Source organism: Aulonocara sp. 'chitande type north' Nkhata Bay, linkage group LG22, assembly GCF_057382095.1.
Source record: "Aulonocara sp. 'chitande type north' Nkhata Bay isolate Kocher_YH1m ecotype deep benthic linkage group LG22, A_spYH_male_GT1.1, whole genome shotgun sequence".
NCBI lineage: Eukaryota > Metazoa > Chordata > Actinopteri > Cichliformes > Cichlidae > Aulonocara > Aulonocara sp. 'chitande type north' Nkhata Bay.
Window position 1 is genome coordinate 25,863,730 of NC_141364.1, and position 19,702 is coordinate 25,883,431.

Genomic DNA, 19,702 nt, shown 5'->3' on the forward strand with positions numbered 1-19,702 from the left:
AGCTAGAAAAACTTTATCATTGTCGCTGGCACGTCTTGTACCTTAGGCTCATCAGACACGATCATACCCAGGTAAAATTATTTCCCTTCATCTACACACATTTAGGAATTACTTAGCTAGTTTCAATTATTACCAGTCATTCGTGCACATATATTGTATTATAAAAAATATATAAAGTAAATCTCTTTGAAACTTATGGAATTAATCTTTTGTTTTCTTTTTTTTACATGGCACTTTATCAAACTTTTGTCTGCTACAGAGTTACAAGTAATATAGTAGTAGTAATATAGCATATAGGAGAGAGGGAATTAGGACAGGAGGCCTAATAGATAGCCTCTGTCCTATCACCTCATCCATGGGGGCAAACCAGGGCCAAGTTGCAATCCCAATCACTCCCTCTCCTGACCCTGGATACTTGCAATCCTAAAGGCAGAGGAAATAAAAAAAAATACAGTAGGCAAATAAAAACAACACAAAAACTCTTAGTAATTGCACATTTATTAACTTGTGTTCTTAAGAATAATCTTCGTGATAACACACATACATACTTTGTATATTTTTTTAAGCTATCTCATTTCTTTCCGGCCTACAAGGGGGTCACTTTCTCCTGCAGGGCCACCTTCTCCAGAATTGTCCTGATCACATAACAAATAAGAGAAGAGAGTGAACCATGGCAACTTATTTTAATCCCTAAACATAGTTGTGGGCTCTTACAGTCAGAGCCGCTGCCTTGTAACACTTATCCGTAAGGCTAGAATGGAAGCGGTCTGCCTTGGAGGGGAGAGACGTCTTTGGGTGAAGATGGCTCGCTACAGCTCCACTTGTGGCATCTGGTGGAGGCCGATAAACTCCATCCCCTCAATCCGACAGCAGGGAGCTCCCTGCGATGCGGTGTTTCTCGCTGTAAGGTTTTGCTTTCCATGTCACTGCTATCTCATTGAGTAGCTCCGGGAAAGCAGGCAAAATCTTACGAGATTTTACAACCTCGATTTGTACAGCGGGCCATGGGATGTTGAGCCTAGAAGCTGTGCGCTTGCACATGACCTGCATGTCGAGATCCAAGAGAGACTTCCTCCTCGTAGTCATACACCAGGAGCTCTGAGTCAGCCGACTCCTCATCTCCATCCTCGTTATCTTCTCCTCCCCAGGGAAAAGCTCACATTCTCCGATGGGCTGAGGGTCTGCTCCTGCCCAGCCTGGGCCTGGGGTTGCAGCCAAATCATCAGGCATCTCAATTTCTCCTTGCGCCGCAGCAGCCTCAAAAAACAGAAGGGTCGCCACCCAACAGGTTAGCCTGTCAGAGTAGTTTGCGTGAGAAAGCCACGCAGTGGATACAGTCTTGTGTGGATGTCAAGGCAGCCTGAGTGCCTTTGTCCATGTTACTTTATTTCCATACATTGGTATGTCCATAAGTTTGTCCAGCAGCTTTGGTTTCCCTGATACTTTTTAACTTCAAACTACTGTAACAGTTTCCTTTTGAGTGGGCGAAGAAAGTGCAGCCTGGAATCCACTTTTTTTTTTTCTATTTAGGCTATATAATCATCACTGTGCACAGTGGTGGGGCAGTCAATGCAAGTAACTAAAAAGTATTTTAAAGGTAAATGCCTGAAATCAGAGACCAGGTCCTCGCTCTTTCTCATAAATCAGACACTCTGTATTGTAATGTGCTTATTTGCATCCATTTTTGCATCACATGTCGGCATCAGACCTATGCAGATCGGTCTGGTTATCCACCTACATTTTCTGCTGAATATATTTGCTATCATTATGTATCATCAACCAACTTTTTGCATCATTTCTCTCTTTGCTGTGCTGCTATCTTTCTGCATCACGGTTTCCCTTCCATTTCCCTTCCATTTCTCTGACATTGTCTCTCTGTCACTTCTCGTTTTTCCTCAAAATACCCTGGGGCAGTTTTCTTCATGCCCAACATGCAAACTAAAACCGTCAGGTGAGAGAATGTAACTTTTTCTAAGCGACGCTCCGCCTATCTCCCTCTGGTTCCTTGTGTTTACCAGCAAGGCCACACCTCAAAGCCAGCCCCCTCTAAAGGTCTAGATGTAACCAAGTCAGTGAGCATTGAGGCAACAGCAGCTGACACATCACATTCATACATTTATGGTGCTCCCTGTGTCCAGGGTAAGGTGCTTTATATGTCTATATTTGCGCAAATTAATGGATCAAGGAAACAGGTGTTTCGTAGCCCATTTGCTGAGTTCTGTTTTAAATTCAGACTAATACAAGAAAGGATGAGGACAAAAATATAGTAGTAGGAAAGCAGTGGCCTGGCGAAATAAAAAGGGCACAAGTCTCACTCATTCGGTTCTTGTTGTATCATGTGCCAAGAGAACCACGTTATAATAAAATCAATTGGAAAAGAGAAATTAAAAAAGAATATTAACAGAAAAATGGATTAAATAAATGTTTTCAACCGCTTTCTAAAGGAGTCCACAGAGTGAGCGAAACAGAGTTAGAGTGGTAAAGTGGCAACTTGCTCAACCTGTAGAGCAAGTTGTATTCAAACATCTGTGGTAGTGCCAGAATAGTCTGAATTATATTGGTTCATGTGTCACACTGCAGCCATAGTGTAATCTTTGTTATGTTTATGGATGTTAATTTATCCTAGTCTCTTTAAGACATTTAATTAAGATAGGGACAACCTGAGAAAGCTGTCTGCATTGTCACGATGAAGTGAAAGAGAAACATATGCAAAAAGATAGATAGATAAGAGAGAGGGCAACATTGCATCTAAAGCAAACGGAAAAACAAGTTGTGGTCACCTCCCTTTAGGCAAGATATGCTCTTCTCTCTGAGGTTTTGTTTATTCACTGAGAATCACTGCAGTCTGTGTTTGTATTTTGTATGAACAAAAATCACATGCCTTTTACATTTGTGAATAGCAATGAATAGCAACTGCACGATGGTAGTAGGCTGTGTGTTTATAAATCCTTTAAGCATCTGTAGCTGTTTTTTTAAGATGATGCCAGAAGATTTCCTTTAAGAATCATAGACAGACAGAGACAGAGATTAAAAAAGAAAAGCAAAAGAATAATGAGCAATAACCATGACATATTTGACATAACAGCTGACATATTTGCAGTCGCAATGGCTTAATTCGTGAGACTTCATATTTAACTCATCAGTAATTAAGAATAGCTTACATGTTTGTAATTGTTAGTTTTGGGGAACATTACTAGAAAAAAACTGCAGTGGCTTCGTAGTTGCTGTTGTAGAAATACTCCAAGAAACGCACTCATACACAGTTTGGCACACACATGACAAACATCAGCCACTAAATGTACAGGATGATCATAGTGCTGTGAGTTGACAAGATAAAAAAATTAAAATACTGAAATCTTTAAAGGCACACTCCATGTCAAGTTTTTTGTTTGCTATGACTTCTGAGCCATTATGTCAGCTTGAACTCACTACTAAGCTTAATACATCTATTATATTCATCCCAAAAAATCTTTGAAATATGTATCTAACTAGATATAACCAGATACACTGGATGGCATTGCATTGGCCTCCAGAGACCCTGTCTCAGAGTGAAACTGAAAGTTCATGCTGGACTACTGCAAATCGTTATTATCAGGATGTTCAAAGAATTCCATGAAGAGTCATCAGTTGATTCAAAATGCTACAACAAGAACACTGACAGGGACTAAATGATAGCATATTTCTCTAACTTCGGCTTCTATTCATTGGCTCCCTGTTAAATCCAGAATTAAATTTAAGATCCTTCTCTTCACATACTAGGTCTTGAAAAATCAGGCCACGTCTTATCTGAAAGATCTCATACTACCATATCACCTCAATAGAATAGAGAAGTTCACTCTCAGACTGCAGGCTTACTTCTGGTTCCTTGGGTATTTAAAAGTAAAATGGGAAGTAGAGCCTTTAGCTATCAGGGCTCTTCTTCCCCTCTTCTGTGGAACCAGCTCCAAAACTCACAGACACTGCTGAAGAACTTCCCATGATGCTCTGAATTTTACTTCTTCACTCATCTACTTCACTCACCATGTGTTTATACACCTCTCTGCATTTAATCATTAGTTATTATTAATCACTGGCTCCCTTCCACATTGAGCATTTTATTTCTGGAGGGTTCGTCCTCCCCACTGTCGCCTAAGCAGTTGTTCAAATAGGTCATATGATTGTAGGGGTTTCCTCTGTATTATTGTAGGGTCTTTACCTTACTGTGCACCTGTTGTTGTTATTTAGCACTAAATGAATAAAACAGAATTGTGTGTGTGTGTGTGTGTGTGTGTGTGTGTGTGTGTGTGTGTGTGTGTGTGTGTGTGTGTGTGTGTGTGTGTGTGTGTCATGCATATGATCTCATTGTATATAGCTAAACACTACAGTCTCAGTCAGTACTTGAAGTTAATATTTTCTTTCTATCTTTATTTAGGACATTAACTTAAATTAGAGGCTTTTATTATATTTAACTTTTTGGACCAGGACTTTACAAACCACTGACTGGCATCATACTGCTTCAAGTATTTTAACTACAAAGATTCTTCTAACATATTTTCTTGTTTCATTGCTCAGGTTTGGATCAGGAACTTCATTCCACCTGATCTCTTCAGGAGGTCAAACATACTCCTCAAATTTCTGTCCCCTTGTCCCCCTCCAAGACAGCAGTCATGAATTGGAATTGGCTGGAGGACCTCATCAGTGGGGTCAACAATTACTCCACAGTGTTCGGTCGGGTCTGGCTCTCAGTGGTCTTCATCTTCCGGGTGATGGTGTTTGTGGTGGCGGCTCAGCGAGTGTGGGGTGAAGAGAGCAAAGATTTTGAATGCAACACTAAACAGCCAGGCTGCACCAACGTGTGCTACGACCACTTCTTCCCCATCTCCCACATCCGCCTGTGGGCCCTGCAGCTCATCTTCGTCACATGCCCGTCGCTGATGGTTGTTGCCCATGTCAAATATCGAGAGATGAAGGACTTAAAGTACACCACCACCCATGAGGGTAAACACGTGTATGCCCGCCCTGGGAAGAAACGTGGAGGGCTGTGGTGGACATACCTGGTAAGAATGAAGGGTGCTAAAGTTTAATTCCACTGTTATTGTGTATGCCACACATGGAAGGAGATTTGCAATTATAATGTATGAGCAACAAGCTCCACCAAACTGATGTGAAGTTGTGTGACTTTGCAAGAGTGGTCTACGATAATGCAAATTTTGGTATCTATCAATATCAAGTGTTGCAAAGACATTCAGATATTTTTCACAGTGTATGTCTGATGTATTTTTTTATTTCTAAATATATATATACTGAACTTAGAGGATAGAAACAAAGTACAGATCATATCACCCTAGTATCGATCTGATACTGAAAGAAACTCTATTTTAAGTGGTTCTATGCTTTCAAGGCTTCCTTTAAACAGCCATATAATATATCCCTACAGTGGAATGTGGGACTATTATGTCTGTAACATGGTGTCTTTTTTCTTGTCTTTAATTTCACTTTCATTTGCTGTTTAGAAACGTCTCTACCAAGTGTTCACTTTTGTTTTGACTGATTTTGGTAAATATCAGGAATTTTCATTATATAGTTTATAGAAGGTTGAAGAATCCTCATTTATGTTCCAATTTTTTCATAGGGTCATTTATTTATTTATTTTTTTAAACTAATTAATCGTCATAACAAGAGCTTAGACAAATGGTTGGGATAAGTTACAGCAATTAGTGAACATTTAAAATTAATTCTGTCAAACACAGTCATTAGCAATCCATGAGATTTTTCCTACTTTAACACTCATTTGTCTTCTTATAGGTGAGCCTGATCTTAAAGGCAAGCTTTGATGCTGGTTTCCTGTACATCCTTTACCACATCTACGAAGGGTTCGACTTACCACGTTTGTTAAAGTGTTCAATGGATCCTTGCCCGAACATAGTGGACTGTTACGTATCCCGCCCCACAGAGAAGAAGATCTTCACTCTCTTCATGGTGGTGTCCTCTGCTGTCTGCATCTTGATGTGCATCTGTGAGATGTTTTACTTCATCTGCAAGAAAGTCAAGAAACAAATCAAGAGGAAAATAGATGCAGACAGGCAGGCGTCCGCAGAGACACACGAGCTGAAGCCACTGTCAGCAGCTTTTCCAAGGCACAAGTCTAGATCATCTTTGAGAGTGGATCCAACAGTGTCTAACCAGAACCTGAATAACATCAAGACAGAGGAGACACCAACTATGAAATAAGAATCATCTTGCTCGGGCTACTCTGAAAAACTAAATGAATAACTCTAGGTGCTACTGGAAGCAAATGCATCCTTCCGACGGCTTGCAGAACTGTTACTCAACGGCAAAGAAATACCCAGTGATTTGTAAATAAAACTTTGTTATATGATATTCTGCATGGAAATCGACAGCAAAATTGCAGATGAAAAGGAAGCTATTTTTGAGTAATGATGCTTTATATGTGTATGATGTGTGTGTCTGTATTCATGTTTTTATGTAACCTTTTATGGTTACTGCCTGTCAGTTAGGAAAAGCACATGCTGTAAGTAAACCCTTTATTCACCAAAGCATTACACACTGAGTCACTCACAAGTACTTTACAGTAGAGATACCCATATGATCCCGCCATATTTGTTCTGGCGTCATCCGTTTTTTCACGCTACCGTCCAATCAGAAGCAGAGGACACGGGTGCGGTTTTGATAGATAGGACAATGCACCAATGGTGAGCGGAAACCGGACGTCGTCATTTTTGCCCTTACGGACGCTGTCAAAAAGTAACGGCTTTCAACTACGGACAAGTATTGAATTCCCACATTTTATATTTTGTTTTTGTCTTCATAATAACATAGTAATGTTGTTTATTGAGTTTCTCTTTTATTGACCAATGTGACGTAACTAACAGCACCACAACTAGTTTCGGTTATTCATTTGTCTGCTGTGGTTAGCTAAGTGTTACACGGTAAACTGTTGCTATTCTTTAGCAACATTTCGGTTGGAAATAGCGAGTTAGTCAGTGTTTATTATTTTAATGTGGTCTTGCGGCTCAGGAATCAGAGGTGGGACCAAGTCGCTGTTTTGTAAGTCTCAAGTCTTTATCCTCAAGTCACAAGTCAAGTCTCAAGTAATGTCAGGCAAGTCAGAGTCGAGTCTCAAGTCACTGGTGTAAAAGTCCGAGTAAAGTCACAAGTCTGAAATTTTGAATTTCAAGTCCTTTCGAGTCTTAAAAAAAAAACGAAAAAAGAATGTTGCAGTTATATGCTAAACTGTAAATATTAGACCATGTAATTTTAAAATCTGTGTTTTTCTCAACACATGACGAAATAGTGAACTTAGAAAATATACACAAATTGTGAAATTGCACCTCTTTAAAATGCAGCTCAATTAAACTTAGTTCCAAGAATAATTTTCACCGACAGTTCTGAGATAAGCTGAATGTTATTATTGGATGCGCTTGTAGGGCCGGCTTTAAAATCGCATGACAAAAATATCATACACATTTAAAAAAACCTGTATCACCAACGGAGCATGGACAAGATTTGCTAGTTAGATGACGTCAGCTATCTCATCATAGCAAAAGAGAAGCACCACCTACCGTTCTTTATGCAACTTCAACTGTCGGAGAAAGTTGAAGTTGTTCCATCTCTGTCTGTGATTCTCTTCTTGCATGTTTTGCATATTGCATTTCAGTTTTTTGTTGACTACTTCATAGTTTATGTACCTGAAAAAAATAACTCCTTGCAGTATTTTTGAGCGTTTTTTTTTTTTTTTTAATCTGGTTAATTTGATTGGCAGTGCTACAGCTCACGCACACATAGTACGGAGTGTGGTTTGAATAAATGAATCAATGAATTGAATTAATGGTGCACACTTTCTATATAATATGTATGTTAAATTTTATATTTGGGGTGAAATATCAATTCTTTTCAAGTAAACCGGTTCAAGTCCAATTCAAGTCTCAGGTCATTGGTGTAAAAGTCCAAGTCAAGTCACAATCTTAGAACATTTTTTCAAATCAAGTCTAAAGTCATTAAATTAATGACTCGAGTCCAAGTCATGTGACTCGAGTCCACACCTCTGTCAGGAATACGTAAATAGTATAGTTCACCTCGTTTGAAGTGATAGCAGTCATAGTGAGTTTCATCTGAAAGTAGAGGCAACTCATCACTGTTGCTAAAACACATAATTACAGCGTAAGTAAATTTTAACCTTAATTACCTACCATATAAAAGAAGTTGAGCTGTTTTATGTCAACAAACGAGGCAACACATTGTGTTGATCAACACATTGGAATACAATCTGACTTATTTTGCTTGAATTGTGGCATTGTGAAGCTGCTGTACGTCCAGTTTTTACTTAATTCATGAATCTTTTTTCTTGTATTAATTGATTACATCATCAAAAGGCTGGAATAAGCCATTAAACAGCCGGGTGAGGCAGAGAGTTGGGGGGGGGGGATCCCACATGTTTGTGAACTCTCAGCTGTGTATTGTCTTTTGTTCTGTGGAAGGTATTTAAACCCAGGGCTGTGCCAGGCTTGGGAGAGGCTCTGCTGGTCATTTGCCCTGTGATGGCTGTTCTCACCAAGCTTGGTTTTGTTCTGTTCTTTATTAAAGGATGGTGGCTACCGCTCGCCATTTAGGATTTATTAAATGAAAACTTCCACAAGAGCTGGCAAAATCTTAATTTGCATACTTGAATTAAGATTAATTAAGATTAATTAACAAATTTCACACAATTTGTGTCTGGGCCAACACCTAAAGACCACACTCTAGACTTTGTCTTGGGTTATGGACTGAATGTATCAATGACTGAAACTTGTGTTTTATCTATTTTAGACCATTTAGGAATTGTATTTGATATTTTAATTCCTAAATCTCCAGCAAAACTGGGAAATTTGGGCACATTACCCCATTACTGAAATCTCTTCACTGGTTGCCTTGTGAAGTTTGAGCAGGTTATAAGGTCTTGTTGCTCATCTACAAGGCTTTAAATGGTTTGGCACCTTTGTATCTCTCTGACCTTTGGCACCTCTGTTCCATCCCAAGCTCTCTGATCTCAGGACACTGGCCTTCTAAAAGTTCCTAAAGCCAGAAAATAGACTATTTGGGAGCATGCTTTTTCTTTTCGTGCCCCATTTTGTGGAAGAACCTCGCTCAAGATATTAGGTAGGCAGTATGCTCTGTGAAGGTTTTTAAAGTCAAATTAAAGACTCACTTGTTTACTCTATCTTATGTGTCTTAATTCTATGCCTATCAGTTTTTAAATGTTATCAGTTTTTAAGTTGTATTGTTTTTTCTGCACTACTTTTATTTATGTATTTGTCTTTTTATCTTCAAAAAACTGTTCAGCACTTTGTTTGAAAGTGCTTTATAAATAAAGTTGTTATTATTATTACTATTATTAAGAGCCCAGTTGAGGGACTTTTGGGGAAGGAATGTTGTTCCTATTCCAATGTTTTATTTCATGCATTCCCTAATGGGGCTTTGGCACTCAATTAGTAGCTTTGTCATTTTGAAAATATGCTTTCACATTCTCAGCCAATTACGCATAATCTTTCAGTGCAGGGACATTAAGACTTTTCCATGCATCTATTGCTAGATGGCATGCAGACTATCCAAGCTGTGAGGATGTAAACTAACATTTCAGGATATACATATAAATGGTGCTTTCCAGCAGTGTTTATCCAGTGATTTGCTCATTTGGTTCAACTGTCCCATTTCTACAAGACTTTTTGCACTTTCTTGTGAGGAGTTAGGAAACAGGTTTCTCTTTAGCCTAAAATGTGTTCTGCCAGGTGTTCAGGAAGAAAAACATGAAGTGATATATTCATCTACTGTCTCAGTGAGATACATTTTCATTCTTGATACTCTTCTGGGTGTTCACCTGAATAATAAACTAGACTGGAGCCACAACACTGATGAACTTTACAGGAAGGGTCAGAGCAGACTCGACCTGCTGAGGCGGCTGAGGTCATTTGGAGTCCAGGGAGCGCTTTTAAAGACCTATGACTCTGTGGTGGCATCCGTCATTTTTTACAGTGTGGTATGTTGGAGCAGCAGTTTATTTCTTTCTTTCTGGATTTTCAGAATTGCGTGTAATCACAGTGCAGAGTTAAACAGGCAAACTCTGATTGGCTGAGCACCCGCAACGTTGAACTGGGCGGCTCAGCAGAAAACCCAGCAGGGAAGAACTGCAAGTGACCACAGAGCTTTAATTGCAGTTTGACCAAAATGTGCACTTGTATTTTAAATGTTAAAATCTATAAGTCAGTACAATTACATCCCATAATAGCTTGTTTTTATGCGGTAATATCACTACTGACAACCACTTCTGTGGCCTCTTAACCTAGCAAAACCTAGCAACCACATCATCTACAGCCGGCACGGCTGTAGATGATGTGGTTGCTAGGTTTTAATAAGAGAGATAAGAGTCTCTGTTCTCTGTCTACTTAACATTTCTTGCCTCTCTCTCATCCCCCACACCCCCACCCCTTCCTCTTGTTTAACTAAAAAAAGAAAGGAAAAAGTTTAATAAAATGGTGGAGCATCAGCATTCTCTAGGTTTACTTTATGTCCACACACTGGTATGTCCATAGGTTTGTCCAACAGCTTTGGTTTCCCTGGTGCTTTTTAACTTCAAAATACTGTAACAGAGTTTCTCTTTGAGTGGATGAAGAAAGTGCAGCCTGGACATTTGTTTTCTATTTATACTGTGCAATCATCACTGTGCACAGCAGTAGGGCAGTAAATGCAATTAAGTGGGATTTAAAGGTTAAACGCCTAAAAACAGAGACTGGGTCCTTGCGCTGTCGCAGATCAGACGCTCTGTATTATAATGTGCTGATTTGCATCCATTCTACATCACATGCAACATCATGTGGATCGGTCTGGTTATCCACCATCATTATAACTTTTCGCATTATTTCTTATTTTAGGGCTGCCACGATTAGTCAACTAGTAACAATTACTTCGACGACTAATTTAATCGTCGATGCCTTGTTTGAAGCTTTGTAAGGTCCTGAAAGACGCAGGAATAAGTAGTAGGATTTACAGTGGGATGCAAAAGTTTGGGCAACCGTGTCAATAGTCATTATTTTCCTGTTTAAATCGTTGGTTGTTACAATAAAAAAAATGTCAGTTAAATATATCATATAGGAGACACACACAGTGATATTTGAGAAAGGAAATGAAGTTTATTGGATTTGCCGAAAGTGTGCAATAATTGTTTAAACAAAATCAAGAAGGTGCATAAAGTTGGGCATTGTTGTCATTTTATTGATTTCAAAACCTTTAGAACTAATTATTGGAACTCAAATTGGCTTGGTAAGCTCAGTGACCCCTGCCCCTACATACACAGGTGAATCCAATAATGAGAAAGAGTATTTAAGGGGGTCAGCAACATGGGGGTCTCAAAACAACTCTCAAATGACCTGAAGACAAAGATTGTTCACCATCATGGTTTAGGGGAAGGATACAGAAAGCTGTCTCAAAGAAAATGGAAGACCACTGGTTCAGTTCAAGTTAAGGCTCGAAGTGGCAGACCAAGAAAAATCTCGGATAGACAGAAGCAACGAATTGTGAGAACAGGCAGAGTTAACCCACAGACCAGCACCAAAGACCTACAACATCATCTTGCAGCAGATGGAGTCACTGTGCATCGTTCAACCATTCGGTGCACTTTACACAAGGAGATGCTGCATGCAAGAATGATGCAGAGGAAGCCTTTTCTCCGCCCACAGCACAAACAGAGTCGCTTGAGATACGCTAAAGCACATTTGGACAAGCCAGCTTCATTCTGGAATAAGGTGCTGTGGACTGATAAAACTAAAATTGAGTTATTTGGGCATAACAAGGGGCGTTATGCATGGAGGAAAAAGAACACAGCATTCCAAGAAAAACACCTGCTACCTACAGTAAAATATGGTGCTGGTTCCATCATGCTGTGGGGCTGTGTGGCCAGTGCAGGGACTGGGAATCTCGTCAAAGTTGAGGGACACATGGATTCCACTCAGTATCAGCAGATTCTGGAGACCAATGTCCAGGAATCAGTGACAAAGCTGAAGCTGCACCAGGGCTGGATCTTTCAACAAGACAATGACCCCAAACACTGCTGTCGCGGTTTGAATTTTGAGGAAGAGACATACGACTGAAAGTCCGTAGTGGGTCAACACAAATGATTTTATTAAAACACATATACGTGGTGAAGATAGGCTCTGCAAAACATCAGGCTCCATCTCCCGCCTGACAATAGGTGGGTGTGATATTTATACTTATGATGACCAGTAACTCCAGCGAGTACATATTCTAAAAAGGAACCGCTACTTCCTCTGTTCCTCCAGATGCTTCCTGTTATTCTACTTGTCTAGACTTAAACAACACTTGCAATTAGTTTACCCAGACAGGCTATGTGTCTGTGTCATTAATCTAAGTGCATGACCCCCCTCTACGTCATCTGTTACCAGGCAAACTCCAGTGCAGCCTGCTGAATGCACACAGGCAATATGTAGTAAATTATACTGTAAACATGTAGGCAACCTTTCAATAGCTGAACTTTGCTCCATTGATCGGCCAGACATCGCGCTGCCCGTAGCTTCAAACCATTAATTAACTTGACCGAGCTTCAACCCTTTAATTATGTAATATGTGTATAACATGATTACAGTTGCACCTGCAATGAAAGATTATGTGCTTATGCTAACACCTTAAATACAGACTTTAATATAACATCACCAGTTTCAATAAATGTGTCAATGAAATGACAACAATGATAAATCATAAATGATGCAACAGTAATAATAAGGATCATGAATAGTAACATAGATTATGAATGTAAAATAATATTTCATCTCGACACTGCTCAAATCCCACTAAGGCATTCATGCAGAGGAACAAGTACAACGTTCTGGAACGGCCATCTCAGTCCCCAGACCTGAATATTATTGAAAATCTGTGGTGTGAGTTAAAGAGAGCTGTCCATGCTCGGAAGCCATCAAACCTGAATGAACTAGAGAGGTTTTGTAAAGAGGAATGGTCCAAAATACCTTCAACCACAATCCAGACTCCCACCACCCCGTGGTCTTTTGCTACTCAGTTTAAATATGATATATAAGTCACTTAGATAACTTAAAAATGTTATTGTTTGGCTTTTTCAGTGTTTTATTTGTTCCTGAATAAATCCTCAGTTTAGCTGACATTAAAGTTATAGTTTTCACACAGCAGAATATGCGTCAAACAGAAAACTAATTAAACAGAAGTGTGAAATGGTCGAGAATTTACTCCAATGTCCTGTTATATTTTTGATAGACGGTTGCGTTTATTACATTCCACCGAGACAATCTGCAAATTTCATTAAAAGTTTAATAAACTATTATCTTGCCTTTATTTTTAGTTAGCACATACCTTAAACCTTTCAAGCTGTAAGCTATTGATAGTTATATAAGAGCAGATGTATGCTGGTGCAATAAGCTGTCCGTTTTACGTCCTTTACTTTACTTTACTTTACTTTATTGATTTATATAGCACTTTTCACAGGATAAAAACCACAAAGTGCTTCACAATAATATAAAACAGATAAACATAAAACAGCACAATCAAACATACAGCACAAATCTAGTTAAAAGCTAGTCTAAACAAATAAGACTTATTTAAAAAGACTCATTTAAAAGAATAAATAGAATCCAGGCAATTCAAAGATGGAGGGAAAGAATTCCACAACCTGGGGGCCAACGCTCTAAAAGAGCTATTACCTCTGGTTTAAAAACGCGTTTGGGGGAATACCTACAGCCTCTGATTAGACGACCCCAGGCTGCAAGAGGGAATATGAGGTTCTAAAAGATCAGAAATATAAAGACAATCTTCATATACATTCAATGGGGCATGATCTGAAAATAATCGGTGACTAGGCGAATATCAGAATAATCGTCTGTGGCAGCCCTATCTGACTTTGTGCTGCTATCTGGTTTCGCTTCCATTTCTCTGAAATTGTCTCTCTGTTATTTCCCTGGAGCAGAGTTTTTTTTTTTCCATGCCTAACACGCATACTATCTACATCATTCATGTGAGCGATGCTCCACCTATCTTTCTCTTGCTCTTCATGTTTACCAGCAAGGCCACACCTTAAAGCCAGCCCCCTTAAAAGATCAGGTGGGACAGAATCAGTGAGCATCGAGTCAAGAGCAGCTGATACATCACATTCACTCAGCACTCATGTAATGATGCTCCCTGCACCCAGGGTAAGGTGCTTTATACTTGTCTATATTTGCACAAATTAATTAATCAAGGAAAAAGGTGTGATTTAGACGAATTGCTGAGTTCTGTTTTAAGTTCAGACTAATACAGGAAAGGAAGAGGACAAAAGATAACTGTAAGGGGGCTGGCAATAAAAAAAGGGCACGGATGTCACTCAGTCTGTTCCTGTTGTATCATGTGCAAAGGGAAGAGCTCAGCCCTGATGCGTGCAAAAGAATACGATTTGTAAAGAGAGATAACTGGAAGCAGTGCAAAAAAAACTACACTAGGATTACTTGTGCTTTATTCCTCCAAATGATTCATGCTATCTTGAAAAATGGAAGAAAGTCATGCTGAAAGTGGGTTTTTTTAAAGGCAAGATTTGTGAATTTCACGAAAACTAAGAAAGAGCTATGGCGGAATGAAAAGTGGAAAAGAAAAGACAAAAGCCACACAATGTAACCTCCACCTCACCTTGTTAGCTAGGAGCTTTGACTCATACAGACAATGTATTATTGATGTACTGAAACGTAATATAAGTATGTTTATTTATATAGCTCCTTTATCAGAGACATAAAAGGGCTGTATGACAATTAAAACACAATTAATATCAGTAGAACACCACGTTATAATAAAATCAATTGAAAAAGAGAAATTAAAAAAGAATATTAACAGAAAAATGGATTAAATAAATGTTTTTAACTGCTTTCTGAAGGAGTCCACAGAGTGAGCGCAGCAGAGTTAGAGTGGTAAGGTGGCAACTTGCTCAACCTGTAGAGCAAGTTGTATTCAAACTTCTGTGGCAGTGCCAGAATAGAGTCTGAATTATATTGGTTCATGCATCAAACTGCAGCCATAGTGTAATCTTTGTTATGTTTATGGATGTTAATTTACCCTAGTCTCTTTAAGACATTTAGTTACGACAGGGGCAAATTGAGAAAGCTGTCTGCATTGTCGCGATGAAGTGACAACGCTGTGTGTTTAAAAATCCTTTAAGCATCTGTAGCTCTTTTTTTAAGATGATGCCAGAAGATTTCCTTTAAGAATCATCCTGATGGCGGCCGAACATCTGCGTCTCGAGGCCCCGGCTGAGGCACACTGTGAGATTAATGTTGCTGGTTGTATTGTCCATCAGAAGGCGAGGTAAAAGGTAGGCAACTTTTGCAGTAATTGAATGTGTCTTGCCTTCAGTAGCCCATGTTGTGATTCTGAAGGCATTCATTGAGTCAAGTCTTTTTATGCTGTGTAATTTAATAGTCAGGAATGCTGGATAATAGAGAAAATAGCAACTGATTTGACAGCTCAATATCTCTATAGTGATGCTGAGATGAGAGAAAGTGTTTCTGAATTCAAATAGTCGGGATTAGATGTGACAGAACTGAAATAGAAAAGTGGACAGTGAAGCTATTATCCAACATGTTCCCTGTCAGGCTGTGTGCATTTACCAGAATGAGATGTAAATGTGAAAGAGAAGCTTTTGTTTCTTGTTTTTGAAACCTGTTTGTAGCACAGCAGAACTTCTTTATGTCTTGTATTAAAATGTTTCAAAACTTTCAAAAATCCTAAACTGTGTATGTTTCTCAGAATACATACAATTTTAAAGTTTGGACAGTTAAATGCACATGTTAATATTTTAACCAAAATTATGGGATAACAAAGATGTCCTTTCAAACAGCTCACTCATAATATTGCAGGTGTGGGTTTGGTTCTTTCCGCAAAGAGGAGCTTTGATGGTGACTCACTCACTGATGGCAGGTGGATTATAAACCAAAAGCAAAAGCAAAAGAATAACAAGGAATAACAAAATCGTATTTGTGGTCACAACAGCTTGATTCCTCAAACTTCATTTTTTGGCTTATCAGTTGTTCAGAACAGTTTTCTTGTTTGTGATTGTATGCGTTACTTTTGGGAAACAATACCAGAGAAAAATTGCAGTGGCTTCATAGTTACTGTTGTTGAATTACTCAGACAAACGCATTCATACACAGTGGCGCACCCACTGAAAGCATCGCAAAATTGACCTGAGGATTTAAATCAGCTTGAACTCAGAGACTACTAACCTTAATATGTCTATTGTATCAGCCCTAAAAACCTTTGAAATACATATCCAACTGGATACTTACCCTGGATGGCATTACCTTGATTTCCAGTAACACTGTGAAAAATCTTGGAGACGTTTTTGATAAGATCTTCAGTGCGCATGTTAATTAATTATGTAGGACTGGTTTCTTGCTTTTGAGCAATATCTCTAAATTTAGAAACATCCAATGTCTCAGAGTGAAACTGAAAGTTCATGCATTTATTACTTCTAGGCTGGACTACTGTAATTCATTATTATGTTTATGATGTTTGAAAAACTCCATGAAAAGTCTTCAGTTGATTCAAAATGCAACAAGAATACTGACAGGGACTGAAAAGACTAGCATATTTCTCCCATATTGGCTTTTGTTCATTTGCTCATTAATAAATTCAAAAATAAATTTAAAATCCTTCTCTTAACACACAAGGTCTTGAATAATCAGGCTACATCTTATCTTAAAGATCCCATAGTACCACATCACCTCAATAGATCACTTTGCTCTCAGACTGAAGGGTTACTTGTGGTTCCCAGAGTATTTGAAAGTAGAATGGGAATTAGAGCCTTTAGCTTTCAGGCCCCTCTTCTATGGAACCGGGACCAAAACTCAGGAGACAGACACTGCTGGAGGAATTGCCATGATGCACTTACTGTTTTTTTCTTCACTCACCTTTTTCACTCTCCATATGTTTATATACCTCTTTACATTTAATCATTAGGTATTATTAATCTCTGGCTTCCACAGCTGGTGTTTATCATGTCTTCCTCCTATCACGCCCAACCAGTCATGGCAGATGGCTGCCCTTTCTAAGCCTGGTTCTGCTGGAGGTTTCTGCCTGTCAAAAGCAAGTTTTTCCTTCCCACTATCGTCAAACCAGTCTCTCAAACAGGTCATACGATTGTTGGGGGTTTTCTCTGTCTTATTGTAGAGAATTGACCTTGCTGTTCAATTATTGTTGTGATTTGGCAGTAAATAAATAAAACAGAATGTAATTGAATATCATAGAATGATATATTCTGGCTATTTGGAGCTTGAAAAAATTTGAGTATTTGAAGTAGCCTTTAAATGACTCCTAGCAAGTGTGTGTGTTTGTGTGTGTGTTACAAATCCCTGACTGACACTGTTTCAATGTTTTAACCACAAAGATTCTTCTAATATATTTTCTTGTTTGACTGGTCAGGTTTGGATCAAGAACTTCATTCCACCTGATCTCTTGAGGAGATCAATCATACTCCTCAGATTTCACTTCCCCTTCTAGGGCATCTGTCATGAACTGGAACTGGCTGCAGGCCCTTATCAGTGGGGTCAGCAATTACTCCACAGTGTTCGGTCGGGTCTGGCTCTCAGTGGTCTTCATCTTCCGGGTGATGGTGTTTGTGGTGGCGGCTCAGCGGGTGTGGGCTGATGAAAGGAAAGACTTTGAATGCAACACTAGACAGCCAGGCTGCACCAACGTGTGCTATGACCACTTCTTCCCCATCTCCCACATCAGTCTGTGGGCCCTGCAGCTCATTTTCATCACATGCCCGTCACTGATGGTTGTTGCCCATGTCAAATATCGACAGATGAAGGACTTAAAGTACACCACCACCCATGAGGGTAAACACATGTATGCCCGCCCTGGGAAGAAACGTGGAGGGCTGTGGTGGACATACCTGGTAAGAATGAAGGGTGCTAATGTTTAATTCCAGTTATGTTGTGTATGCCACACATGGAAGGAGATTAGCAATTGTACTGCATGAGCAACAAGCTTCACCACACCTCCAAACTGATGTGAAGTTGTATGTGTGATGACTTTGCAAGAGTGGTGGTATTTTGGTATCTATCCAATATCAAGTATTGCAGATGCAGATACCAAGATACTAATATTACCTACCTAAACTAGACTATAGAAAAATAGATGTAACAGTCAGCACAAAAATGCTTCCAAACATTTCTACATATATACATATACTGAAATTAGAGGACAGAAAAAAAGTACAGATCATATCATCCTAGTATCAATCTGATACTGAGACTAGCCTTAATTATCGATATTTGGAGAGAGCCCATCTCTATTTGCAGTCATTCGATTCTTTCTTCCTTTAAACAGCCATATAATACCAAATGTTCAGTTTGTTTTAACTGATTGTGGTTATTTTGGTATTTGGTAATATCACGAATCTTCCTTTTCTAGATAATCAGGATGAAGAGTCCTCACTTAGGTTACAAATTTTACATAGGGTCACTTATCTTTTTTTTTTTTTTGTAACTGGCTAAACATCATAATAAGAGCTTGAACAAGTGGCTGAGATAAGTTACAGTAATTACTGAACCTTTAAAATTTATCCTGCCAAACACAGCCATTATCAACTGAGAAATCACTTGGACTTTACTTTACTTTAACACTCATTTGTTTTCTCATAGGTTAGCCTGATTTTAAAGGCAAGTTTTGACGGTGCTTTCCTCTACATCCTGTATTACATCCACGAAGGGTTCGACTTACCCCGTTTGTTAAAGTGTTCAATGGATCCTTGCCCGAACATAGTGGACTGTTACGTATCCCGCCCCACAGAGAAGAAAATCTTCACTCTCTTCATGGTGGTGTCCTCTGCTGTCTGCATCTTGATGTGTATCTTTGAGATGTTTTACTTCATCTGCAAGAAAGTCAAGAAACGAATCATTGACAAAATAGATGAAGAGACTCGTGAGTTGAAGTCATCGTCAACACCTCATTCAAGGCACAAGTCTAGATCATCTTTGAGAGTGGATCCAACAGTGTCTAACCAGAACCTGAATAACATCAAGACTGAGGAGACACCAACCACGCAATAAGAACCATGTTGCTCGGGCTACTCTGAAAAGCTAATTGAATAACTCCAGGTGCCACTGGAAGCAAATGAATCCCTCCTACTGCTTGCAAAACTGTTGCTCATGGAAAACAAAAGAAGTACGCCGTGATTTGTAAATATTACCATGTTAAACGAAATTCAGCATGCATCGACAGCAAAATTGTGGGTCAAAGAGGAAGCTATTTTTTGTGCATGTATTCTGTGTCTGTATGAGTGTGTCTCTGTATTCATGCTTTTATGTAGCCTGTGCATCATTAGCCAATAGTAAATTGTGACTGGCCAAGCACAGCACGTTCTTGAACACAGTAAGTGGAGATGAAGAGATTTGAAGGAAATCTCTTTTATTCTTGCACAAGAACCATTGTCAACCATAATGAAGTAAGACTACAGCTATTATAGTTTGTTTTAAATGATGAGGGGGTGGGGTTGTTGCAATATATAAAGTTTTTTCACTGTTAAATGTTTGTGTATGTGTCTGTTTTCATGCATTTCACAATTATCAAGCGGTTACCAGGTCAGTTGGGAAGACTACATGCTGTAAGTGAACCTTATATTCACTTTAGGATTACACGCTGAGTCACTCACAAATTACTTCAC

General features: G+C 39.1%; 2 protein-coding genes across 4 annotated transcripts; both read left to right on the top strand.

Moving 5' to 3' along the window:
• Window positions 1-2,057: 2,057 nt before the first annotated feature.
• LOC147304279 (gap junction beta-7 protein-like) lies at window positions 2,058-9,196 on the top strand. The gene is made up of 3 exons (XM_086280447.1): window positions 2,058-2,139; window positions 4,552-5,036; window positions 5,785-9,196. The coding sequence occupies exons 2-3, from the start codon at window positions 4,647-4,649 to the stop codon at window positions 6,208-6,210; spliced, it is 816 nt and encodes a 271-aa protein (XP_086136573.1). The 5' UTR covers window positions 2,058-2,139; window positions 4,552-4,646; the 3' UTR covers window positions 6,211-9,196.
• A 4,791-nt stretch (window positions 9,197-13,987) lies between these two features.
• On the top strand, window positions 13,988-19,531 carry LOC147304280 (gap junction beta-5 protein-like). Of its 3 annotated transcripts, XM_086279408.1 has the most exons (4): window positions 13,988-14,201; window positions 15,216-15,346; window positions 17,455-17,932; window positions 18,681-19,531. In XM_086279408.1, exons 3-4 carry the CDS (start codon window positions 17,543-17,545, stop codon window positions 19,086-19,088), a joined length of 798 nt encoding a protein of 265 aa, XP_086135534.1. In that variant the 5' UTR covers window positions 13,988-14,201; window positions 15,216-15,346; window positions 17,455-17,542; the 3' UTR covers window positions 19,089-19,531. The 3 variants fall into 3 exon arrangements, with proteins under 3 accessions (XP_086135534.1, XP_086135535.1, XP_086135536.1); XM_086279409.1 differs by lacking the exon at window positions 13,988-14,201 and having other exon boundaries at window positions 15,173-15,346; XM_086279410.1 differs by lacking the exons at window positions 13,988-14,201; window positions 15,216-15,346 and having other exon boundaries at window positions 17,247-17,932.
• The last annotated feature ends 171 nt before the right edge of the window (window positions 19,532-19,702 follow it).

Excerpts from the sequence above, each read along its gene's own strand:
- LOC147304279 (XM_086280447.1), top strand. The coding sequence starts at position 4,647 with ATGAATTGGAATTGGCTGGAGGACCTCATCAGTGGGGTCAACAATTAC. Across the intron at positions 5,037-5,784 it reads GGCTGTGGTGGACATACCTG|GTGAGCCTGATCTTAAAGGC; the intron begins GTAAGAATGAAG and ends GTCTTCTTATAG.
- LOC147304280 (XM_086279408.1), top strand. The coding sequence starts at position 17,543 with ATGAACTGGAACTGGCTGCAGGCCCTTATCAGTGGGGTCAGCAATTAC. Across the intron at positions 17,933-18,680 it reads GGCTGTGGTGGACATACCTG|GTTAGCCTGATTTTAAAGGC; the intron begins GTAAGAATGAAG and ends GTTTTCTCATAG.